This window comes from Erythrolamprus reginae, chromosome 8, assembly GCF_031021105.1.
Source record: "Erythrolamprus reginae isolate rEryReg1 chromosome 8, rEryReg1.hap1, whole genome shotgun sequence".
In the NCBI taxonomy this organism is placed as follows: domain Eukaryota; kingdom Metazoa; phylum Chordata; class Lepidosauria; order Squamata; family Dipsadidae; genus Erythrolamprus; species Erythrolamprus reginae.
In genome coordinates this window covers 18,020,894-18,043,193 of record NC_091957.1, presented here as the reverse complement: position 1 = coordinate 18,043,193, position 22,300 = coordinate 18,020,894, and the positions used below count along the sequence as shown (strand labels likewise).

The 22,300-nt window shown below is 42.3% G+C and overlaps 1 protein-coding gene across 1 annotated transcript; it reads right to left on the bottom strand.

Moving 5' to 3' along the window:
* Positions 1-336: 336 nt before the first annotated feature.
* On the bottom strand, positions 337-21,140 carry WRAP73 (WD repeat containing, antisense to TP73). Its single transcript, XM_070759677.1, has 14 exons — positions 21,051-21,140; positions 19,293-19,406; positions 16,847-16,999; positions 15,941-16,057; positions 10,191-10,263; positions 9,705-9,808; positions 9,607-9,614; positions 7,634-7,766; positions 6,418-6,552; positions 5,490-5,567; positions 3,466-3,571; positions 3,106-3,231; positions 2,073-2,264; positions 337-751 (listed from the first exon to the last, which is right to left on the bottom strand). Exons 2-14 carry the CDS (start codon positions 19,362-19,364, stop codon positions 618-620), a joined length of 1,431 nt encoding a protein of 476 aa, XP_070615778.1. The 5' UTR covers positions 19,365-19,406; positions 21,051-21,140; the 3' UTR covers positions 337-617.
* Positions 21,141-22,300: the final 1,160 nt, after the last annotated feature.

Below are 22,300 nucleotides of genomic sequence, written 5' to 3'. Positions count from 1 at the left end.
TTCCTCCCTTTCCTTCCTCCCTTTTTCCTTCCCTCCCTCCCTATTCTTGCTCCTTTTCCCTTCTTTTTCCTTTCTCCCTTTCTCCTTTCCTTGCTCCCTTTTCTTCCTCCATTTCCTTCCTGCCCTCCCCCTCTCCTTTTCCCTTCCCTCCCCTTTTATTACTCCCTCTATTTCCTTCCTTTCTTCCCTTCCCCTTTCTCCTTTTCTTTTTCTTCCCTCCCTCCCTCGTCATCTATTTTGTGGGAACTTGGCTTTTCACGGAACATCTACCCACTCATCCATTGCTTTATATCCTCCCCAGCATGCAAAACTGCCGCCTTCTCATTTCGACCACGCTTTTTTGTAACAAAAGACTTTTATTGAAACATTGGAGAAAGTGACAACGCAGGTTCGCATGCTGTACAATCTACATCCTTTTTTTAAAGTTTAAAAGCAAATTCAAAATCAGATCTCTGGCCTGTATGAGTTTTATGTACATATTTAAATTACGTATCTGTGTACTTGTGTGTGTGTCCCCCCCTAGACGAGTGAACAAATCGAGGGTGGCTCGCTTACGTTTTTGTCCGGATTTCGAAGACGTGAAAAGTTTTAAAAACAACGGACGATTCATTCTGCAATTAGCTTCGTTTTTGGTCCAGTTGTTTCGCTGCTTCTTCTCTTTCTAGGTAACACAGGCAGAAGTTGTCCTTGCTTAGAAGTATTAGGGAGTCCCCACTGAGGTGCCAGCAAAACGAAGTCACCTTAAAGTCACCTGCGAAGCAAAAAATACATATATTTTAAATGAAACTTTTTTGGGGGGGCGGCGATAATTTCCAGCGTTTCAGGTACAGCCTTTGAAACAGAGAAGAGGAAAAACACAGCATCTGCCAGTCCCCAAAGTACTTTTTTTTTTAAAAAAGGAACACCCCCCCCCCCCCACACACCAATATCATCAATCCATCAGCGTGGCTACAAAGTTTTTGCCTTTATCATTTTCATTTATCTCAATTTTCTCAATCTTTTAATGTAACTCTATTCTTACAGCTCACTTTAACTTATCTTCTATTAAAACATTTTTCTACTTGCTTTCTTTAATTTCATCTCTCTTTTAATCTATATTCCGTATTCATTCTCTACCCAATGATTAAAAGCGCTCCTATATTCTTGTAATACTCTTGATTCTTCTTCTCCTTTAATTGCTTTTAAGCTATTCATTTCTGCATATTCTAATATTTTCTTAACTTTCTCTCCCTTTGTGGGGATTTTTTTTCTTGCTTTCTACTTTGGGGCAAATACAATTCTAGCCTCAGTTATTACACAAATAATTAAATACATGTTTTCTTTATTCACGTGCAACTAAACCGCAGTGGGGTCTCTCTATGTTTTCAACTTTTTCCATTTTAATTCCAGTACAAAATAAATGCCAGAATTATCACAATGTATGCATTTTTATTATTATTATTATTATTATTATTATTATTATTATTATTATTATCAGCAATACAACACAGCAAACAAGATCACTATGCTGGATTTTATATTTCATCACCAGTCGGGCACTTCCCAAGCACATTATTATTTTATTTTTATTATTATCATTATTACTATTATTATTATTACCTCAGGGACCGCCTTCTGCTGCACGAATCCCAGCGACCAGTCAGGTCCCACAGAGTGGGCCTTCTCTGGGTCCCGTCAACCAAACAATGTCGCTTGGCGGGACCCAGAGGAAGAGCCTTCTCTGTGGCGGCCCCAGCCCTCTGGAACCAACTCCTCCCAGAGATTAGAATTGCCCCCACCCTCCTTGCCTTTCGAAAGTTGCTTAAAACCCACCTCTGCCGCCAGGCATGGGAGAACTGAGATATACTTTCCCCCTAGGCCTTTACAATTTTATGCATGGTATGTCTGTATGTATGATTGGTTTTTATATAATGGGCTTTTAACTGTTTTTAGTATTGGATTTTGTTTTATATTGTTTTGTTGCTGTTGTTAGCCGCCCCGAGTCTGCGGAGAGGGACGGCATACAAATCCAATCAATCAATAAATAAATAAACAAACAAACAAACAAACAAATAATTTTTTATTATTATTACCTTCCATCGGTATCTGCACGGAGGTACATCCTGCGGAAGACCAGAGATAGACTTTTGTGCTGCCAGTACACAAAGCAAGCCGAGATTGTTTGGGGTCCCACTGGAAATGGTGGACGGGACCCAAATGTTCCAGGACACCGCAAAGTTTCATCTTCTGAACATCCCAGATCCAGACCGTGTTTGGAATGCCGTCTGTTAAAAACACACACACCAAGCCATTAAAAGAAATGCATCCTAACACACAGCTAAACGTATTAACGGGGTTCTTAACCACGTAGGACGTTGAACTGGACTCAAAAAAATTCAGAAAGCCCTTCATGGCACCGGACCAGATTATCTCAGGGACCGCCTTCTGCTACACGAATCCCAGCGACCAGTTAGGTCCTACAGAGTGGGTCTTCTCCGGGTCCCGTCAACTAAAGAATGCCGCTTGGCGGGACCCAGGGGAAGAGCCTTCTCTGTGGCGGCCCCGGCCCTCTGTAACCAACTCCCCCCCATAGATTAGAATTGCCCCCACCCTCCTTGCCTTATGTAAGCTGCTTAAAACCCACCTCTGCCGCCAGGCATGGGGGAATTGAGATACTCTTTCCCCCTAGGCCTTTACAATTTTATGCATGGTATGTCTGTATGTATGTTTGGTTTTTATAATAATGGGCTTTTAACTGTTTTTAGTATTGGATTATTATTATATGCTGTTTTATTATTGCTGTTAGCCGCCCCGATTCTCCGGAGAGGGGCGGCATACAAATCCAATAAATAAATAATTTTTTTCATTACAACAATTGGCTTAGTGACCAAAGTTAAAACAGCGCTGAAAACAAAAAAAAATGCATCCCAAGTAGGATGAACTTTTTAAGAAGATGCTGGGTAACCATCTGTCTGAAATAGTGTAGGGTTTGCAGCCTAAAGCAGGGGGTTGGACTAGAAGACCTCCAAGGTCCTTTCTGTTGATATTATTATTAAGGCTCAGTTGTAAAACTTGGGATGTGAAGGGAAAGTTGGTTCTCAGCTTGCCTCCTGAAAAAATACGCACCGTTTTTGGTTGCCAGGAAACTGTTATCCGAACTGAACGCCAACATTGCGACGCCAATCCTAGGATTGGCTCGGTCTGTCGGAGGCTTGACGTGGTGCAAAGAAACGGGGGCTTGGAAAACTTCATCTGAAATCGAAACAAAAGCAAGATTTACTTACTACCCCGCTTGTTTGAACTCATTTCTCACTAGACACACTAAGAAACCCAGTTTGATGCAGGGGTTCCTTGACTTATGACTGCTATTCAGCACAAGCGCCTGGGGAATCCTGGGAGTTGAAGTCCGCACGTCTGAACTCCCAAGTGCAATGGATCCTCTGCTTCTCGCCAAGGCAAACACAACACCATGCTACCTGAACGTACATTTTGTCTTTCGGCTGAAGAGCGCGCTGGCCATCCTTTTGCTGGGTGGGAAGGTCAACTTTTCTAAGTCCACTGCTGGGGTTTTCTCTACTTCCTTGTAGACCACCTAGACAGGGAGTCAAGATTGCGTTGGGGGGTCATTCACAAAAGTGCAGCGTGAAACCAATATGGACTTTACAGAATAACAAAGCTGGAAGGGACCTCGAGGGTCTTCTAGTCCAGTGTTTTTCAACCAGTGTGCCGCGGCACACTAGTGTGCCATGAGACATGGTCAGGTGTGCCGCGAAGCTCAGAGAGAGAAAGAAAGCAAGAGAGAAAGAAAGCAAGAGAGAGAGAGAAAGAAAGCAAGAGAGAGAAAGAGCGAGAGAAAGAACAAGAGAGAGAAAGAACAAGAGAGAGAGAAAGAAAGCAATAGAGAGAGAGAAAGAGGGAGGGAAGGAGAGAGAGAGAAAGACATAGAGGGAGGGAGGGAGGGAGAGAGTAAGCAAAAAAGAGGAAGGAAGAGAAAGAAAGAGGGATGGAGAGAAAAAGAAGGAAGGGAAAGAAAGAGGGTGGGAGAGAGAAATAGAGCGAAAGAGAGGAAAAGATATTTTTTTTTGTCCAAACTTTTTTTAGCTCCCACCCTCCCCCCGCTCAATGTGCCCCAGGGTTTTGTAAATGTAAAAAATGTGCCGCGGCTCAAAAAAGGTTGAAAATCACTGTTCTAGTCCAACCCCCTACTTGAGCAAAAACCCTACAGCCTCTCAGACAAATGTCCAGTCTTTTGAAAACTTCCAGTGGTGGAGCAGCCACAACGTCTGGTGGCAAGCCGTTCCACTGGTTAAAACTCACAAAATGGCAGACCTGGGGGCAGTGAATGTTAATACCTAGTCAGGGCCGAACTGATTGACTTGGTATGCATCTGTGTTTAACATAGAAACATAGAAGACTGACAGCAGAAACAGACCTCCTGGTCCATCTAGTCGATCCTTATACTATTTCCTGTATTTTATCTTAGGATGGATCTATGTTTATCCCAGGCATGTTTCAATTCAGTTAACTGTGGATTTCCCAACCACGTCTGCTGGAAGTTTGTTCCAAGCATCTACTCTTTCAGTCAAATATTTTCTCACGTTGCTTCTGATCTTTCCCCCAACTGACCTCAGACTGTGCCCACTTGTTCTTGTGTTCACTTTCCTATTAAAAACACTTCCCTCCTGAATCTTATTTAACCCTTTCACATATTGAAATGTTTCGATCCTGTCCCCCATTTCCCTTCTGTCCTCCAGACTCGACAGATGGAGTTCATGAAGTCTTTCCTGATAAGTCTGATGCTGAAGACCGTCCACCATTTTTGTAGCCCGTCTTTCAGCCCGTTCAATTTTATCCATCTCTTTTTGTAGGTGAGATCTCCAGAACTGGACACAGTATTATTCCAAATGGGGTCTCACCAGCGCTCTATACAGCGGGATCACAATCTCCCTTTTCCTGCTTGTTATACCTCTAGCTATGCAGCCAAGCATCCTATTCACTTTCCCTACCGCCTGACCGCACTGTTTACCCATTTTGAGACGGTCAGAAATCATGACCCCTAAATCCTTCTTTTCTGAAATTTTTGCTAACACAGAACTGCCAATACAATACTCAGGTTGAGGATTCCTTTTCCCCAAGTGCATTCTTTTACATTTGGAAACATTCAACTGCAGTTTCCATTGCTTTGACCACTTGTCTAGTAAAGCTAAATCACTTGCCATATTACAGACGCCTCCAGTTTGATTGGATAGTTTGCTAGAGTTTTTATAATGTTTTTTTTTACTGATTTTATTATTTAATATTTGACTTTTTGTATCACTGTATTGCATTATTTATTGTTGTAAACTGACTTGAATCTCAAGGAATTTGGTGGCATAGAATTCAAATAAATTAAATTAAATTAAAATGGGACTTTAACAAATGTCTCACTTAGCAACATCAACCCCAGGTTTTGTTGTGCTCGTTAAAGTCTTACCTCCCCTAAACCTGGAATAAATCAAGATGCTTCTCACCGTTTTGGGATTAGTGACATTGACCGGGTGGTCAAATTCCGTGATCTTCGTCCAAGTTACATGGTTTAAGATCCGTACCTGGTTAAAAGAAGGGAGAAAAAAGGCATATTGGGAGGGACAACCCAACCCATATTAAAAAAGAAAAAAATTAAACGTGGCCTAGCATTTCAGATAAAACTCAAAAAAAAAAATATAGCCTTAAATATATACAGTAGATACATAGAAAGACGGTAGATGTAGATATAAATACAGATTCAGATATATACGTAGATAAAATCCCGCAACACGTTAGAGATGACCAGATATACAAATATGATAAATAAATGAACAAGGTCTTTTCAAAAGCATTATACCTTTGGTTGCGTTGATATATTTTTCTGACTTTTAAAAACATTTTTACCAGTTTATCGCTTAAAAACAATTTTCAGTTCAATTGAAAGAATTGAATACAATGTTGTGCTTTTATGTTGCGTTTTATTTTTGTAACCCGTTTGGAGTCGTTGTGCATTAGTGGCTATATAATTTTTTAAAATAAATAAAATGGATAAGTTTAACACACAACCCTCCCCCAAACCCCACGTGTTCACCAGCTGCGCAATGGGAGATGGGCAGATATGTCATTTATCTTCCCTATTGCTTTGCAAAAGTGAGCACACATGTCTTCTGCGCTTTATTTAATTTAATTTATCTATTTTATAAGATTTTAGGCCGCCCTTCTCATAGCTTCTTTACTCGCACGCATGCCTTCTGTGCATGTGCCCGGCCTCGAAAACATGGCTATAGAGGACGGCATTACATCCGCGTGAGTGGGTGGGCCCAACTGCAGTAGCTGCTACTGGTTAACCCGAAGCGGTCGGAACCAGCTGAATATCACCTCGGGAAATGGGGGGGGGGGTTGGAGGGGGCGGGCAGCTTTGGCCAAACTCACTTTCCCGTCGTAGCTGCCGATGGCCAAGAACTGACTGCTTGGGCTCCATCTGAGAGATTTCACGCCCAACGACCATTCGTAAGCGCTGTAGGTCGAGAGCAGGCGTCCGTCGAGGGAGAAAAGCAGCACTTTGTACTGAAGGGGAAAAAAGAAATAATTTGTCCAAAATGGTATAGGCCAGGGTTTCCAACTATTCTATTTTATTCTAATTTTTCTTCTATTCTAATTCTATTCTTATTCAATTCTAATTCTATTCTATTCTTATTCAAATTCTATTTCTATTCTATTCTTGTTCTAATTCTATTTTGTTTCTTATTCTGTTCTAATTCTATTATATTCTATTCTTAATCTAGTTCTTTTTATTCTATTCTATTCTTATTCTTATCTACTTCTATTTATCTATTCTATTCTTATTCTATTCAATTCTAATTCTATTCTAATTACCGTATGTTATTCCATTCCATTTTCCCCGTTTTCTTTTCTATTCAAACCCACCATCTAAGATGGTAAGCTAAGATAAGCAACTAAGATTATTAAAGGCCTAGAGACTAAGACATACAATATTCTATTCTATAATAAGAATATTCTATTCTTATTATTATCTAATTCTATTCTTATTATTATCTGCTTCTATTCTATTCATCCATTCTCTCTTCTCTTCTTCCTATTCTATTCTATTCTTATTATCTACTTCTATTCTATTCTATTCTAATTCTATTATTCCATTTTCTTCTTATTTTTTTCTTTTCTATTCAAACCCACCGTCTAAGATGACAAACTAAAGATAAGATTATTAAAAGGACTGGAGACTAAGACATAAGGGTTTTAAATTGCATTTTAAAATTGGGTTTGTACACCGTTTATGTTATTGTGAGCCGCCCCGAGTCCTCGGAGAGGGGCAGCATAGCAAATCTAATAAATTATTATTATAATTATTATATTATACAAAGAACAGTTGCAGGAATTGAGTATGGCTACTCTAGTGTGTGTGTGTGTGACATGAGAGCAGTATTCCAGGATTTGAGAGGCTGCCACAAAGAGCAGGGGGTCAATTTATTTTCCAAAGCCCCACAAAGGCAGGACAAGAAACAACAAATGGAAACGGATACAAGGAGACAAGCAACCTTGAATTCAGGAGAAACTTCCTAACAGTTAAACCGGTGGAACCAATTGCCACCAGAAACTGTGGGTGCTCCAGAGACCGGCCTTTGCTCACCTCGAGGCAGCTATCCCACACGGCCAAAACGCAGCCATTTGGGGCCCAGTCGATTCCTGCAGCATCCTGGGTGTCGATTTCAAATGCTTTGAAAAACGAAAGAGAGGGAAATAATTGAAAACTAACCCGGCATCTGAGATGATGCAAGTCGAAATCTCACCTGGCACAGAAGAACCTCAGGTGAGATTAGAACCGGTGCCTTTTTCTCTCTCTTTTTTTTGTAAATTTATTATTTTTAACAATTTTATATTACACACAACATATAACAGTGCATAGTGAAATGTGCCCACCACCCAGACATATACACATTCCCCACCACCAAATCGGGCGTATTTCTTGTATAGTTTAAGTTTAAGTTTAATCAGATTTGTATGCCGCCCCTCTCCGCGGACTCGGGGCGGCTCACAGCAATAACAATACAATGTAAGACAAATCCAATATTTAAATTAATTTAAAAAACACCAAAAGTTAAAAACCAATCATACACACTAGCGTACCATGCATAAATTTTAAAGCCTAGGGGGAAGGAACATGTCAATTCCCCCATGCCTGACGACAGAGGTGGGTTTTAAGGAGCTTACGAAAGGCTAGGAGGGTGGGGGCAACTCTGATATCTGGGGGGAGTTGGTTCCAAAGGGTCGGGGCCACCACAGAGAAGGCTCTTCCCCTGGGTCCTGCCAACCGACATTGTTTAGTTGACGGGACCCGGAGAAGGCCAACTCTGTGGGACCTAACTGGTCGCTGGGATTCGTGCGGCAGAAGGCGGTCCCGGAGATATTCTGGTCCAGTGCCATGAAGGGCTTTATAGGTCATAACCAACACTTTGAATTGTGACCGGAAACTGATCGGCAACCAATGCAGACTGCGGAGTGTTGGTGTGACATGGGCAAATTTAGGAAAGCCCATGATAGCTCTCGCAGCTGCATTCTGCACGATCTGAAGTTTCCGAACACTTTTCAAAGGTAGCCCCATGTAGAGAGCGTTACAGTAGTCGAGCCTCGAGGTGATGAGAGCATGAGTGACTGTGAGCAGTGACCTTGGGAGGCAAAACCCATAGTCTTGGGTATATAGTCTTGACTCAAGAGCAGTATATCTATTTACATATTGTAGAGTGATTCCAATTTATTTCTTGTAGCTTGGTCTCGGATTCTGCTCGTCATATATCGTCTTACCTTCTCCCACCGTCCCATCAGTTGTCCCAACTCAGTTTCATTATCCAAATTTATCCTTTTATCCGTAATTTCAAATTGAATATGGTCCACCATGTACCTATACCAATTTTGCATTGTCCATTTTGTCGCATCCTTCCAACCCAAAACTATTACTGCCTGAGCGCTTTCTATTACTGCTTTTTTTATTTCTCTAAATTCTCCCATCGCATTGCTTTTAACTAGTACTGCCATTTCCTTAGTGATTGTCCATTGTATATTTAGCATTCTATTGATATCCTCTTTCACTTTTTGCCAAAATTCCTGCACTATCGGGCATTCCCAAAACATATGCATAAACACTCCTTTGTCTTGACACCCGTGCCAACAATTCCCCCTGACATTCTGCTGAAAGTGTGCGAGTTGAACGGGAGTAAAATACCACTTATGTAATATTTTCCTTCTCATTTCCCTAATTCTTGTATTTTTAATTTTCCTTATATTTTCTAGCTCTTGTACCTCTACTTGTATCTCATTTTGCCACCATTTAGTCAATCCTTCAATCGTGTCCCCGTCTGACTGCACTAGCAATTTATATATATTGGTTGCTTGCGCCTTTATACCCTCACTTTTTTCTCTTATTATTTTCTCTAACCCTGTCTCCTCCCTCCATAGTACTTCTTTATTCTCCCTTTCATTAAGATATTTACATATTGCATTTATTTGTAGCCACCTTCCCTTACCTAACCACCATTCTATACGATTTCTACCTGGCCTGCCATCCTTCTCATATAACTCCAGTGCCTTTTTCTCAACTCAACCTACTTCCCAGCCTAGAGGAGAAATTAACAAAGCAGGCTGGGAATCCCGCAAACCATCCTCAAGGAGGGGGCCACGAAGCCCAGAAAATGGGGATTTCCTACCCTTAAAAGCTGCCAGTCGCTGCAGACAAAGAGGCTGATGTAATCTTTGCAGTCCCTTCGTTCCACCAGGGCCAGGTAGCGCCCGTCTTTCGTGAAAGCCAGGCCTGCAAAATAATAAAATTAAAAATTAAAAATTAAAAAAATTAAAAAGTAAAGAAAATAAAGGAGGAGGTTGAGAAAGACCAAGCTCAACAGGATAAAACCATCACACAAGATACCGGACTGGACTTCAACTCCCAGAATTCTTAGCGCAACCTGCATGGACAAATTCCAAGTGTATCACATCTGTCTACAGATGCTTTAAGGGTCTTTACGCAGGATTGTGTTGAGAAGGTGGAACACAACACAGCTTCCTTGGGGCAATGGCAATGCCAGAGTTCCACAGTAACACCAAGTCTACCTGTTAGTGGGGTAGTGCAGAAAACCCACGTAAGTTGATTTTTTTAAAAAAACCAAATAAATCTCAATTTATTTCACTTCACTCACCCTGCTGACACGCTTTGGGGTATTTGATGTAGGACACCGATTTTGTACACAAGGACCAGACGGTGATACGCAGCTGTTAAAAAAAGAAAAGACAATTTTTTATCTGGTTGTACATATTTTAACAGCGGCCAGGATAGTTTATGCACAAAACTGGAAAGGGGAAAATGTTCCCCAAAAAGAAGATGTAGTTAAAAAAAATATTGGATTGTGCAGAGATGGATATGATGACAAGAAGGCTGAATGATCAAGAAGAATCTGAATTTTATATTATCTGGAATAACGTTTATACATGGATAGACAAAAATAAAATTAAAATTAAGGTTACGAAAATTGCATGAATATATCAAAATGTTATTGGAATTTTTTTGTTGGTTTTTCTTTTTTATTAACTTAACCCTATGTTTATTAGAATATGTAAACAAAATTCTTCTTTTCACTTAAAATACTATGTTTACTTAACGACTTAAGAATTTATTCTTTTTTCTGTATTAAAAATTGACTTCAAGAAGAGAGGGTTAATTGTAACCCCTACTATGTGTTTAAATGTTTGTGAGTTTGTATGTCCTTTTATGGAAAATTAATAAAGTATTTAAAAAGAAAAGAAAAGACACGGCAACAATAAATTTAATTTTGCGGAAGTGATGAAGCAGAAGTCTCCTAGAGACTTTCCCCCTTCCTGGCCCTCCCTCCACTCGACTCTTCGAACCGGCCTTTATTTTTATATGTTTTCATCAGCCACGTTAATGATAACTTGATTTTTTTTTAAAAAAAAAAACTCCTATTTTTTTTAATAGAGATCAAACACACTGTTAATGATTTTACAGTAGGACATTTTTGGGGGGAAGAAAATGGGGGGGGGAAATGTGTGTGTAAATATGTGTGCATCAATAGTAGGTTGCTACTGGTATAGGCTACACCATAATTCTGCTTCCCCGGCATGTGCCCGAGCAAGATTTTGCTTCTGCGCACGTGCAGAAGCAAAATCTCGCTCGGACGCATGCCGGGACAAAGGTTCCCTGCGAAGCACACCGGTAGCGGCACTAAGTAACAACCCCCGCCTGGCGTGCATATACATATCCATGTCCATACATACACACACCATTGTCATCTTTTAATGATCCCATAATCCCTTGCAACGGGGCGGAGTCTGGGCAACTGAACGGATTGGAGTGTTTACTGGCCCACTGCTGTTCCCTGTCGCCAATGCAGAGTTTTGTTCGGCAGTTAAATTCTCATTGTGCCCAAAGAGAGAAAGAAAAATAGCAGCTTGTACCCAAGATCAAACTCATAACTTCTTGAGTTATGGCCACAACACTCACTCACTCACTCACTCACACACACACACACAAACTCTACAAGCATTTGTTTAGTGACCGAAGTTACAACAGCGTGGAAAAAAATGGACATGATCATTTTCCACTCAACCGCTGCAACATCGACGTTGACACGTCAACAAAATTTAGACGCCCAGCAACTGGTCCGTATTAATGACGGCGTGCAGCGTCCCAGTGTGTGTGTCTGTGTGTGTGTGTGTTTTTGTGCAATCCCCTTTAACGACTTTCTGGCAAGCAAACTCGAGAGGGAAGAGAGGTTTCCTCCACAGCCGCACCGCTAACTGAACGGCGGCGATTGGCTTAACAACTGCGGCACAGAAGGTCGTAAAAACGAAGTGAGGGCCCCCTTATCGACGGGGTCTCGCTTAGCCGCAGAAGTGTCAGACCCAGCGGCCGGTCATAAGTGCGAGAACAGCCTGTAAAAGCGTCATTCACTGGAAGGATCCAACTAGTTTGATCTGCTTTCTGATTTTTTTCAAAACAGAGGAAGGGGGGGGGGACTTCTTTCCGCCCCCACATACAAACTAACATTGCTGGATTAACGCACACACGGCCGGCCTCCCGTCTCCGTGATCGGGTGTCTAGCGCAGCTGCTCCTTGGGAGGAAAACAGCAAGTTGCTGAAATGCCGACAAGAGAAGCAGCTGAGAAACAGCCTCTAGACGGAGCTGCTCCAGGAGGAGAGGAGGGGTCGAGGGGTCGTACCCCGTTTCTGACAACACCGGGCAGGTGGCGAGGCAGCCCCCCCACTCCTCCATCCCACGGAAAGCCCACGCTCCCACCGCCTGGCCTTCCTGATGGATCTCCACTCTTAGCCCAGACTGGGAGGGGTTCAAATTATTTTAGATGGGGGCGTCTGTTAGCACGGGAATCTTGTGGGGGGATTTGGGGGGGGGGGGGGTGGAGAACATTTTTGGACTGAAACAAAAGAGAGGAAAGAGAGGGAGGGAGGGAGGGAAGGAAAGAGACACGAGAATGGATGGATGGATGGATGGATGATAGAGTAGATGATAGATTAGATAGAATGGATGGATGGATGAACAGACAGAGGGAGACAGATGGGTAAGTAAATATGTGGATAGATAGATAATGGATGACAGATGATAGATACAGATATATCTGATGATAAATAGATGATAGATAGATAGATAGATAGATAGAGAGAGAGAGAGAGAGAGAGAGAGAGAGAGAGAGAGAGAGAGAGAGAGAGAGAGAGGCAGGCAGGCAGGCAGGTAGATAACAGACAGACAGAAGGTAGGTAAGTAGGTAGATGATGGATGGATGGACAGATGATATGAAAGATGATAGAGAAAGACAAATGATAGTGATAATAGCTACGATGGATGGATGGAAGGAAGGAAGGGAGAAAGAAAAAAAAAGAGAGAGAGAGAGAGAGAAAGAAAGAAAGAAAGAAAGAAAGAAAGAAAGAAAGAAAGAAAGAAAGAAAGAAAGAAAGAAAGGACAATTTATTCTCCAAAGCACCAGAAAGCAGAACTCAAAAGAAATGGATGGAAACCGATCAAGGAGAGATTCAACCTAGAAACAAGGAGAAATTTCCTCACAGGGAGAACAATTAACCAGTGGAAAAGCTTGCCACCAGAAACTGTGGGTACTTCAAGACTGGAAATTTGTTGGATGTTGGATAACTATTTGTCTGGTCTACGGTTCCCTGCCTGAGCAGGGGGTTGGACTAGAAGACCTCCAAGGTCCCTTCTGACTCTATTATTCTATGTACCATGAACCTCCTGCAACTTTGCCCCTTTTAAACGTTTGTCCTTCGGTTTTTCCCAAGAAAATATTATCTCCATCTTTCATTTTTCGCAAAAACACACGACAAGCATGAGGATCAGAAGAAAAGTCTAAATTCACATGTTATTTCCTTCTCTCTCTCTCCTCTCTCTCTCACACACACAAACACACACACAGCCCTGAATGGCTGCGAAGGCTTTGCGAGACCCCATTTTTTGCACACACAAAAAGACCTTTTAAATGCGGTTTAGGGCAGCGAGTTACGACAAGTCCTGATGGGAGATTGGTGGCAAACATCAAATTTTCACCTGAGCTGGAAGCTGCAAGGGCCGATTTGATTCCTCTGTCAGGCAGCCACGGACTCCACGTGGCTTCCAAGCACGATTAGTGCCTTTGATTTCTGTGTTGTGGCTCCATCTAAGCCACTAGGCCGCAAACCACAACAAGAAACCATGATGGCTTATTTCAGGGCCCCGGCTTATCCATGAGTGTTCAAGATGTTAAAATGGGCACTAGTGGAGACATGCCACTGAAGCCACACAACTGTGCTCACAACCACAGAAAGAAAATTTGTGAGTTTTGTTCCGTTTTACGATTTTCCTCACCATGTTTTTTTTCAATCTTACATTTTTTACATACATACAAAAAAATACATCAAGCGAAAACAATCACAAAAATAACTAACCACTTTTGCAGTGATAATACTTTTATATTATTAAATGGTATTTAAATAATCTAATACTTTTACATTATTAAATAGTATTTTTAATAGTATCAAAAAGCATTTCAAAATACATTTAGAAATAGTTGCTTCAAAGTATTTCTAAATCTATTTCCAAAGATACCACATTCTTGTTTTTATTCTGATTTTTTAAATATAAAAATATAATCTTTATTGAAGATAAGTAGGGAAGGGATACATAAAATAAAAGGATTATACAAGTACCTATACAAATGCATATGAATTTTAAGTACAGTGGGACCTCTACTTACGAACTTAATTCGTTCTGTGGCCAGGTTTTAAGTAGAAATGTTTGTAAGAAGAAGCAATTTTTCCCATAGGAATCAATGTAAAAGTAAATAATGCATGCGATTGGGGAAACCACAGGGAGGGTGGAGGCCCTGTTTCCTCCCAGGAGATTCCTAGAGAGGCTCCACGGAGTCTTCCCCCTGTCTTTTCCAGCCCTGTTTCCTCCAGGAGATTCCTAGAGAGGGCCCACGGAGGCTTCTCCCCGCCTTTTCCGGCCCTGTTTCCTCCCAGGAGATTCCTAGAGAGGCCCCACAGAGCCTTCTCCCCGCCTTTTCCAGCCCCGTTTCCTCCTGTGTTTTCCCCAATTGCACGCATTATTTGCTTTTACACGGATTCCTATGGGAAAAATGGCTTCTTCTTACAAACTTTTCTACTTAAGAACCTGGTCACGGAACGAATTAAGTTTGTAAGCAGAGGTACCAATGTATTTAGAAGTCAAGAACTACCTGCCAATATAGACGTGGGTTTTTTTTTTGTGACACCACCTGAGAGACACAGGGGCCTTGCTTCTTTGCAAAAACCCTCATCCTCTCCTGTCAGGCTCTTGGGATCCGGGGTGTCCGTCCAGCCACCAGTTCAAATCCCGCCTTATCCCAGCCAGCTGTCAGCCGAAGTTATTATAGCCCCTTGTTTACAGGAGTCAGTCTACCCACGCGGCAGAGCAGCTGGCTGGAGGCGAGCCCACTGGGGTCAACTCCAGGGTTCCAGCCTGAGAAGAAATATTTTTCCCCCTCCGCCCCCGTCCCCATCTGCCACTGGGGAGACAGACCCCCAAAGACTCTGGGAAGAGGGCAGAGAAAAACAACAGAGGATTAGGGGACTGGAGGATAAAACATGCAAAGAATGGTTGCAGGAATTGGGGAGGCCTACCTTCCTTCCTTTTTCTATTTTCCTTCCTTTCCTGTCCCTCCTTCCATCCATCCATCTCACCTATCCATCCCCCCCTTCCTTCCCTCCTTCCTTCCTTATTTCTTTTTATACTCTTCTTCCTTCCCTGTCCCTCCTTCCATCCATCCATCTCACCTATCATCTCCCCCCTTCCTTCCTTTTTCTACTCTCCTTCCTTCCCTGTCCCTCCTTCCATCCATCCATCTCACCTATCATCTCCCCCCTTCCTTCCTTCCTCCCTCCCTCCCTCCCTCCCTCCCTCTCTTCTTATTTATTTACATGTATCCCCATAGGGATCGTAACACACTTTAAACCTGTACCTCAATATAAACCCAAAACAGAATTGAAAATGCAAAAATAAAACTCGAAAGCCCGCCACTATTGTTTGCTTTGTCCATTTTAATTTTATTTTTTAAAAAAATAAAACATGTTTAGAGGTTCCGGAAGACTTAAAATCATTTTTAATGAGCTTTGGAAACAGGGGAGAGATGCTCCATTCCCCGAAGACCAAATTTGGCAGCTTTCCGTAATTAACTTTAGGGAATGTATTTCCTACAACTCCCCCAACCCAACCCACACCAGCCACCCCCTCCCCAAACCTAGATAGCCACATTCAGCTGTTCCTCTTTCTCTCTTTTTTTTAAAAAGAGAAGAAACACGACAAGCTATTTAGGGGGCTCGGAGGCGGCCAGGAGCCGCAGAGCTTTTGGGAAAGCAGACCACCCCCCTCCCCAGATTTTGCGCACTCACGTGGAACTCGGTGGTGTTCAGGATGTGACGCCCGTCGGGACTCCACGTCGAGCCCACCAACCCGGCCGAGCCTTCGTCAATTTTGCAGTGCCACTCGGGCTGTTCCAAGGACCAGACCTTAAAGGAAGGCAAAGGACGGTAGTCAAGCTCAGCGGAGGCAAAACACCTAATGATGTGTTAATAATCCTGCTCTGGGAAAGGGGGTCAGGCTAGAGGACCTCTGAGGTTCCCTCCAGGCCTAGGATTGTATGGGTGGTGTTTTTTTTCGGTCTGCAGCCAAGGAATATTCACAGCGATCATGAAGGATTGTTACTGGACCCCGCTACAAAAGTAAGTTAGTTCCTTCCTTCCTTCCTCTTTCTTTCTTTCCTTTCTTTTTCCTCTACCTTTTTTGTTTTCTCTCCTTCCTTCCTCTTTCCTTCCTTCTTTTCTCTTCCTTTTTTCTTTTTCCTTTCCTTTCTTTCCTTCCATCTTTTCTTCCTTCTTCTTTCTCTTTTTCTTTCCTTTCTTTTTTCTTTACCCTTCCTTCCTTTCTTTTTCTCTTTCTCTTTCTACCTTTTCCTTTCTTTCCTTTTTTTTTCTTTTTCCTCTATCTTTTTGTTCTCTTCTTCCCTTCCTTCCTTTCTTTTTTTCTTTCTTTTTCTTTCTTTCTTTCTTTCCTTCCTCTTTCTTTCCTTTCTTTTTTCTTTCTTTCTTTCTTTATCCTTCCTTCCTCTCTTTCTTTCTTTCCTTCCTTCCTTTTCTTTCTGTCTCGTTTCCACTTCCACCTCTTTCCACCAGAGGGCGCTAGCTCTCTTTTCTTCTTGAAATCGACTGCAAAAAATCGATTTTCCCCTTTTATCTCTGCTTCCCAATGCAAGATTTATTTTTATTTAATTTTTTAAAATATAATCCAACATAACCTACCTGGACAATCCCACGTTTATACATGGCGCAAAAAATAAATAGGGAATCGGAAGACCACTCAATGTGCTGGATTTGATCCAGGCAGGTAAACAGCTGCAAAATCTGAAGAGTCTCAACATCTCGTATCACCAAACGGTATTGTACCCCGGAAGCCTGAAAATTATAATTTTAAACACAGTTTAATCATGAATTGCCATTAAGACAGATGCCCGACGTTATTTTAAAATCAGAGGTGAAATCCAGAAGGTTCTGAAAGGTTTTGGAGAACTGCTAGCGGAAATTTAGAGTAGTTCGGAGAACCGGTAAATATCACAAAGTCCCAGAGTGGGGAGGGAATGGAGATTTTGCAGTACTGTATCTTCCCCCCTGGAGTGGGGAGGGAATGGGGATTTTGCAGTATCTTCCCCCCTGGAGTGGGGAGGGAATGGAGATTTTGCAGTATCCTTCCCCTGGAATGGGGATTTTGCAGTATACTTACTTACTTACTTACTTACTTACTTACTTACTTACTTACTTACTTACTTACTTACTTACTTACTTACTTACTTACTTACTTATTAGATTTGTATGCCGCCCCTCTCTGTAGACTCGGGGCGGCTAACAACAGTAATAAACAGCATATAACAAATCTAATGTTTAAAATACTTTAAAAACCCTTATTTAAAACCAAACATACACACAAACAAACATACCATGCATAAATTGTATAGGCCTAGGGGGAAAAGGGTAGTTCAGTTCCCCCAAGCCTGACAACAGAGGTGGGTTTTAAGGAGCTTACGAAAGGCAAGGAGGGTGGGGGCAATTCTGATCTCCGGGGGGAGCTGGTTCCAGAGGGTCGGGGCCGCCACAGAGAAGGCTCTACCCCTGGGTCCCGCCAAACAACATTGTTTAGTTGACGGGACCCAAAGAAGACCAACTCTGTGGGACCTAACCGGTCACTGGGATTCGTGTGGCAGAAGGCGGACCCGGATGTATTCTGGTCCGATGCCATGAAGGGCTTTATAGGTCATAACCAACACTTTGAATTGTGACCGGAAACTGATCGGCAACCAATGCAGACTGCGGAGTGTTGGTGTAACATGGGCATACCTGGGGAAGCCCATGATTGCTCTCGCAGCTGCATTCTGCACGATCTGAAATTTCCGAACACTTTTCAAAGGTAGCCCCAAAGGTAGCCTCCATTCCTTCCCTTGGAGTGGGGAGGGAATGGAGGTTTTGCAGTATCCTTCCCCCTGGAGTTGGGAAGAAATGGAGATTTTGCAGTATCCTTCCCCCTGGAGTGGGGAAGAAATGGAGATTTTGCAGTATCCTTCCCCTGGAATGGGGAAGAAATGGAGATTTTGCAGTATCCTTCCCCTGGAATGGGGAAGAAATGGAGATTTTGCAGTATCCTTCCCCCTGGAGTGGGGAGGGAATGGAGATTTTGCAGTATCCTTCCCCCTTGAGTGGGGAAGAAATGGAGATTTTGCAGTATCCTTCCCCCTGGAGTGGGGAAGAAATGGAGATTTTGCAGTATCCTTCCCCCTGGAGTGGGGAAGAAATGGAGATTTTGCAGTATCCTTCCCCTGGAATGGGGAAGAAATGGAGATTTTGCAGTATCCTTCCCCCTGGAGTGGGGAGGGAATGGAGATTTTGCAGTATCCTTCCCCCTTGAGTGGGGAAGAAATGGAGATTTTGCAGTATCCTTCCCCCTGGAGTGGGGAGGGAATGGAGATTTTGCAGTATCCTTCCCCCTGGAGTGGGGAAGGAATGGAGATTTTGCAGTATCCTTCCCCCTGGAGTGGGGAAGAAATTGAGATTTTGCAGTATCCTTCCCCCTGGAGTGGGGAGGGAATGGATATTTTGCAATATTCTTCCCTTGAAGTGGGGAGGGAATGGAGATTTTGCAGTATCCTTCCCCCTGGAGTGGGGAAGAAATGGAGATTTTGCAGTATCGTTCCCCCTGGAGTGGGGAGGGAATGGAAAATTTGCAGTATCCTTCCCCTGGAGTGGGGAAGGAATGGGGATTTTGCAGTATCCTTCCGCTGCCACGCCACCAATCCATACCCACCAAGCAACACCTCGCCCCCCAGCCTCCACGGCCCACAGAACTGGTAGTAAAAAAGTTTTAATTTCACCACTGCTTAGAATCCCAGATATTTCTATCATTAACTCTCAAACCGTTAAGAATTTTGCTCCATCTAGTCTCAACTTGCAAATTCTGAACCAAGAGATTATGGGCATTGTAAGGTCCATCATAAATCATGATTATTTTAAGGGGGACTTATCCGTATTACCCAAACCTCAGCAAGGCCAACTTATCCAACAAATAAGCAAACCAGGATTGAATACAATGCACAACCTAACATTACCTGCCAGAAAGAGGCACATTATAAGGATTCCCCAAGCAAAAACACACACAACCAAATCAACACTGCAAAATTTGAACCCATAAACGTCTGCTTACCACATATTTCCCATCCGGGGAAAATGCACACAAGTGGTTGGAGGCTTTGAAGAGTTCCGAAAAATTCACCATGCTCCAAATTCACAATGGAACAGACTTCTTCTGTGGCAGGAACTGAAATACAGATTTTTTTAAAAAAACAACAACTTTTATTTACAAAGGAAAAACAAAGACTTATAGCAAACGGCATTAGATACAAGCCTATAGACATAGAAAACTCATTTCGTTAAATAAATATTATTCAAAAGACAAAATGCTTTTCTTCCAAATTAAAACAGCAAGATGACCGAAGCTGAAAAAATAATTACAAGGACCCCTCAAATATTTCAGCTCCCCCCCTCCAAAACAATTTAGAAAATATGGCAAGATTTGCTCCCCTGGGCTCCAGTTTTGCAAAGCACAAATGCAGAACAACTCATAACTAATTTAATGCACTCATTAAAAAAAAAATGAGTGCATTAAATTAAATGCATTCAATGCAGATTATAAAAATCCCCCCCTCAAAAATGACTAAATAAACCCACCCCACCCACCCCAATTAAGCAGGCTGTAATTCTAAATAGTCTACTAAATTGCATAAAATGATGCATGAAAAAGAAAAATTGGGAGACAAGAGGAAGGGAGCAGAGTTCCCATAAAGGCAGGGGAGGACCAATGTGGGGGACCCCAAAAGTAGAACTAGTAACCCCCTTCCCAATGACAAAAATCTCCAAGGAAAATTTTTAAAAGTCTCCTTCTTTTTAAGAGAAAATGTCACAGAGTCCTTCGAGAGTTGGGTGGCATATAAAATAAGTAGATTAAATTAAAATTAAATTTCAAAAGAGGGGAAGGGGGTCTTTAAATTTCCCACTAAAATTGGGGTTCAGCTCTCCCCTAAAATATATGCAAGGGCACCCATTAACCCCCAAATTTCTCTCCTTAAAAAAAACCCCTTTTCAAAAAGGATGCTTTTCTGACCCCTGCAAGTTGCAATGAAGCTGGAAAGTTGCAATTAGCCATGATAGATAGATAGATATGGATAGATGGAGAGAGACAGAAGAATAGAGATAAATAGATAAGATAGACACAGAGAGAGAGAGAGAGAGAGAGAGAGAGAGATGATAGGTAGGTAGGTAGGTAGGTAAATGGATAGATAGATAGATAGATAGATAGATAGATAGATAGATAGATAGATAGATAGATAGATATAGATAGGTAGAGATAAATAGATAGATAGATGGATAGAGATAAATAGACAGACAGGATACGGATAGACAGATAGAGATAGAGGTGGATGGATGGATAGACGGACAGAAAAAGATAGACAGATAGACATACATACAGACAGACAGACAGAAAGATAGACAGACAGACATACAGATAAAATACAGTTATCATTAAGCATTGCAATCACGAATGCCAATGAATTTGACACGAATTATGAAAAAAAATGCTAATTATTTCAAACCCAGCCGAGGGAGGGGGTCTTTTAAAATAAATAAGAGGTGAAGGAAGAGTTCCTAATTTTTTTTGAGGGGGGGAGGGATAGAAAATTGGGGAGTCGCCTCAAGAGGGAGGGGGAAAGAGGAGGGGTCCCCCAATTTTAAATAGAGACCTCCCCAGAAGTACAAAGTGGGCTTGAATACAGCCTTCAGCTTGGGGAAGGGAGCCCATAAATTGGGGGGGGAGAGGAAAGGAGCCTCTAAATTGGGGTCAAAGGCAGCCCAAAAATTAGGGATAAGAAAGCGGGGGGAAAGGGAGTGGGCGGGACTTCAGCACCCTGAGGCGACGCCGATCCCCCTCAGTTTGGCGGCCGCATCTCCCGCCTGCCGCCGCCTCTGGCCCGCTTCGACGGCGTCAGCCAATCAGGAGCCACTCTTCCCTTCCCCTCCTCCTCGGCCGGAAGAAGCGGGAGAAGAGAAGGCAGGAAAGAGCTATGGCACGATGGGAAATGTAGTTGGGAGAGAGACGCCTGGCTGCGTGCTTAGGGGAAAAGGGTTGTTTGTTTTTATTTGCGGCAGAATTTGGATAATGTTGTTGTTGCTTTTCATTTGTATTTCCAACGGACTCATTTCATTGTTATAATATGTATTTGATAATCTTTTTTTGAAATAATCGAGCAGGGGGTTGGACTAGATGACGACAAGGTCCCTTCCAACCAATGATTGATAAGACAGACAGACAGACAGATAACCTGTCAGGAATTTCTCATTAGTTCCAGGTTGCTAAGTCTTAATCATCTTCCCACCGGTTGTTTCTTAACCTGCCTTCAGGTGCTTTGGAGAACAGTGGATCCCCATATGGGAACACCGCTTCAGGTTCTGTCATTGACAAGATAGCAGAGTTGGAAGGGACCTTGGAGGTCTTCTAGTCCAACCCCCTGCTTAGGTAGGAAACCCTCCATCACTTCAGACAGATGGTGATCCAACATCTGCTTAAAAACTTCCAGCGTTGGAGCATTCACAACTTCTGGTGACAGGCTGTTCCACTAGTTAATTATCCTCCCTGTTAGGAATTTCTTTCCCTTAATTCCAGGTTGCTTCTCTCCTTGATGGGTTTCCACCCATTCCTTCTTGTCCTGCTTTCAGGTGCTTTGGAGAATATGTGGACCCCCTCTTCTTTGGGGCAGCCCCTCAAATATTGGAAGAGTGCTACCATGCCCATCTCCTTCTTTTCATTAAGTTAGACACATCAAATTATATCCTCCACTCCCCTAATCATCTATCTATCTCTGTCACTATTATCTCTGTCTGTCTGTCTGTCTGCTTGTCTGTCTAATCTATCTATCTATCTATCTATCTATCTATCATCTGTCTATCATCTATCTATCTATCTATCTATCATGTCTGTCTATCTATCTGTCTATCGTCTATCTGTCTGTCTATCATCTATCTATCTATCTATCATCTGTGTCTATCATCTATCTATCTATATCTATCTATCTATCTATCATCTGTCTGTCTATCATCTATCTGTCTGTCTGTCTGTCTGTCTATCATCTACCTGTCTGTCTATCATCTATCTATTTC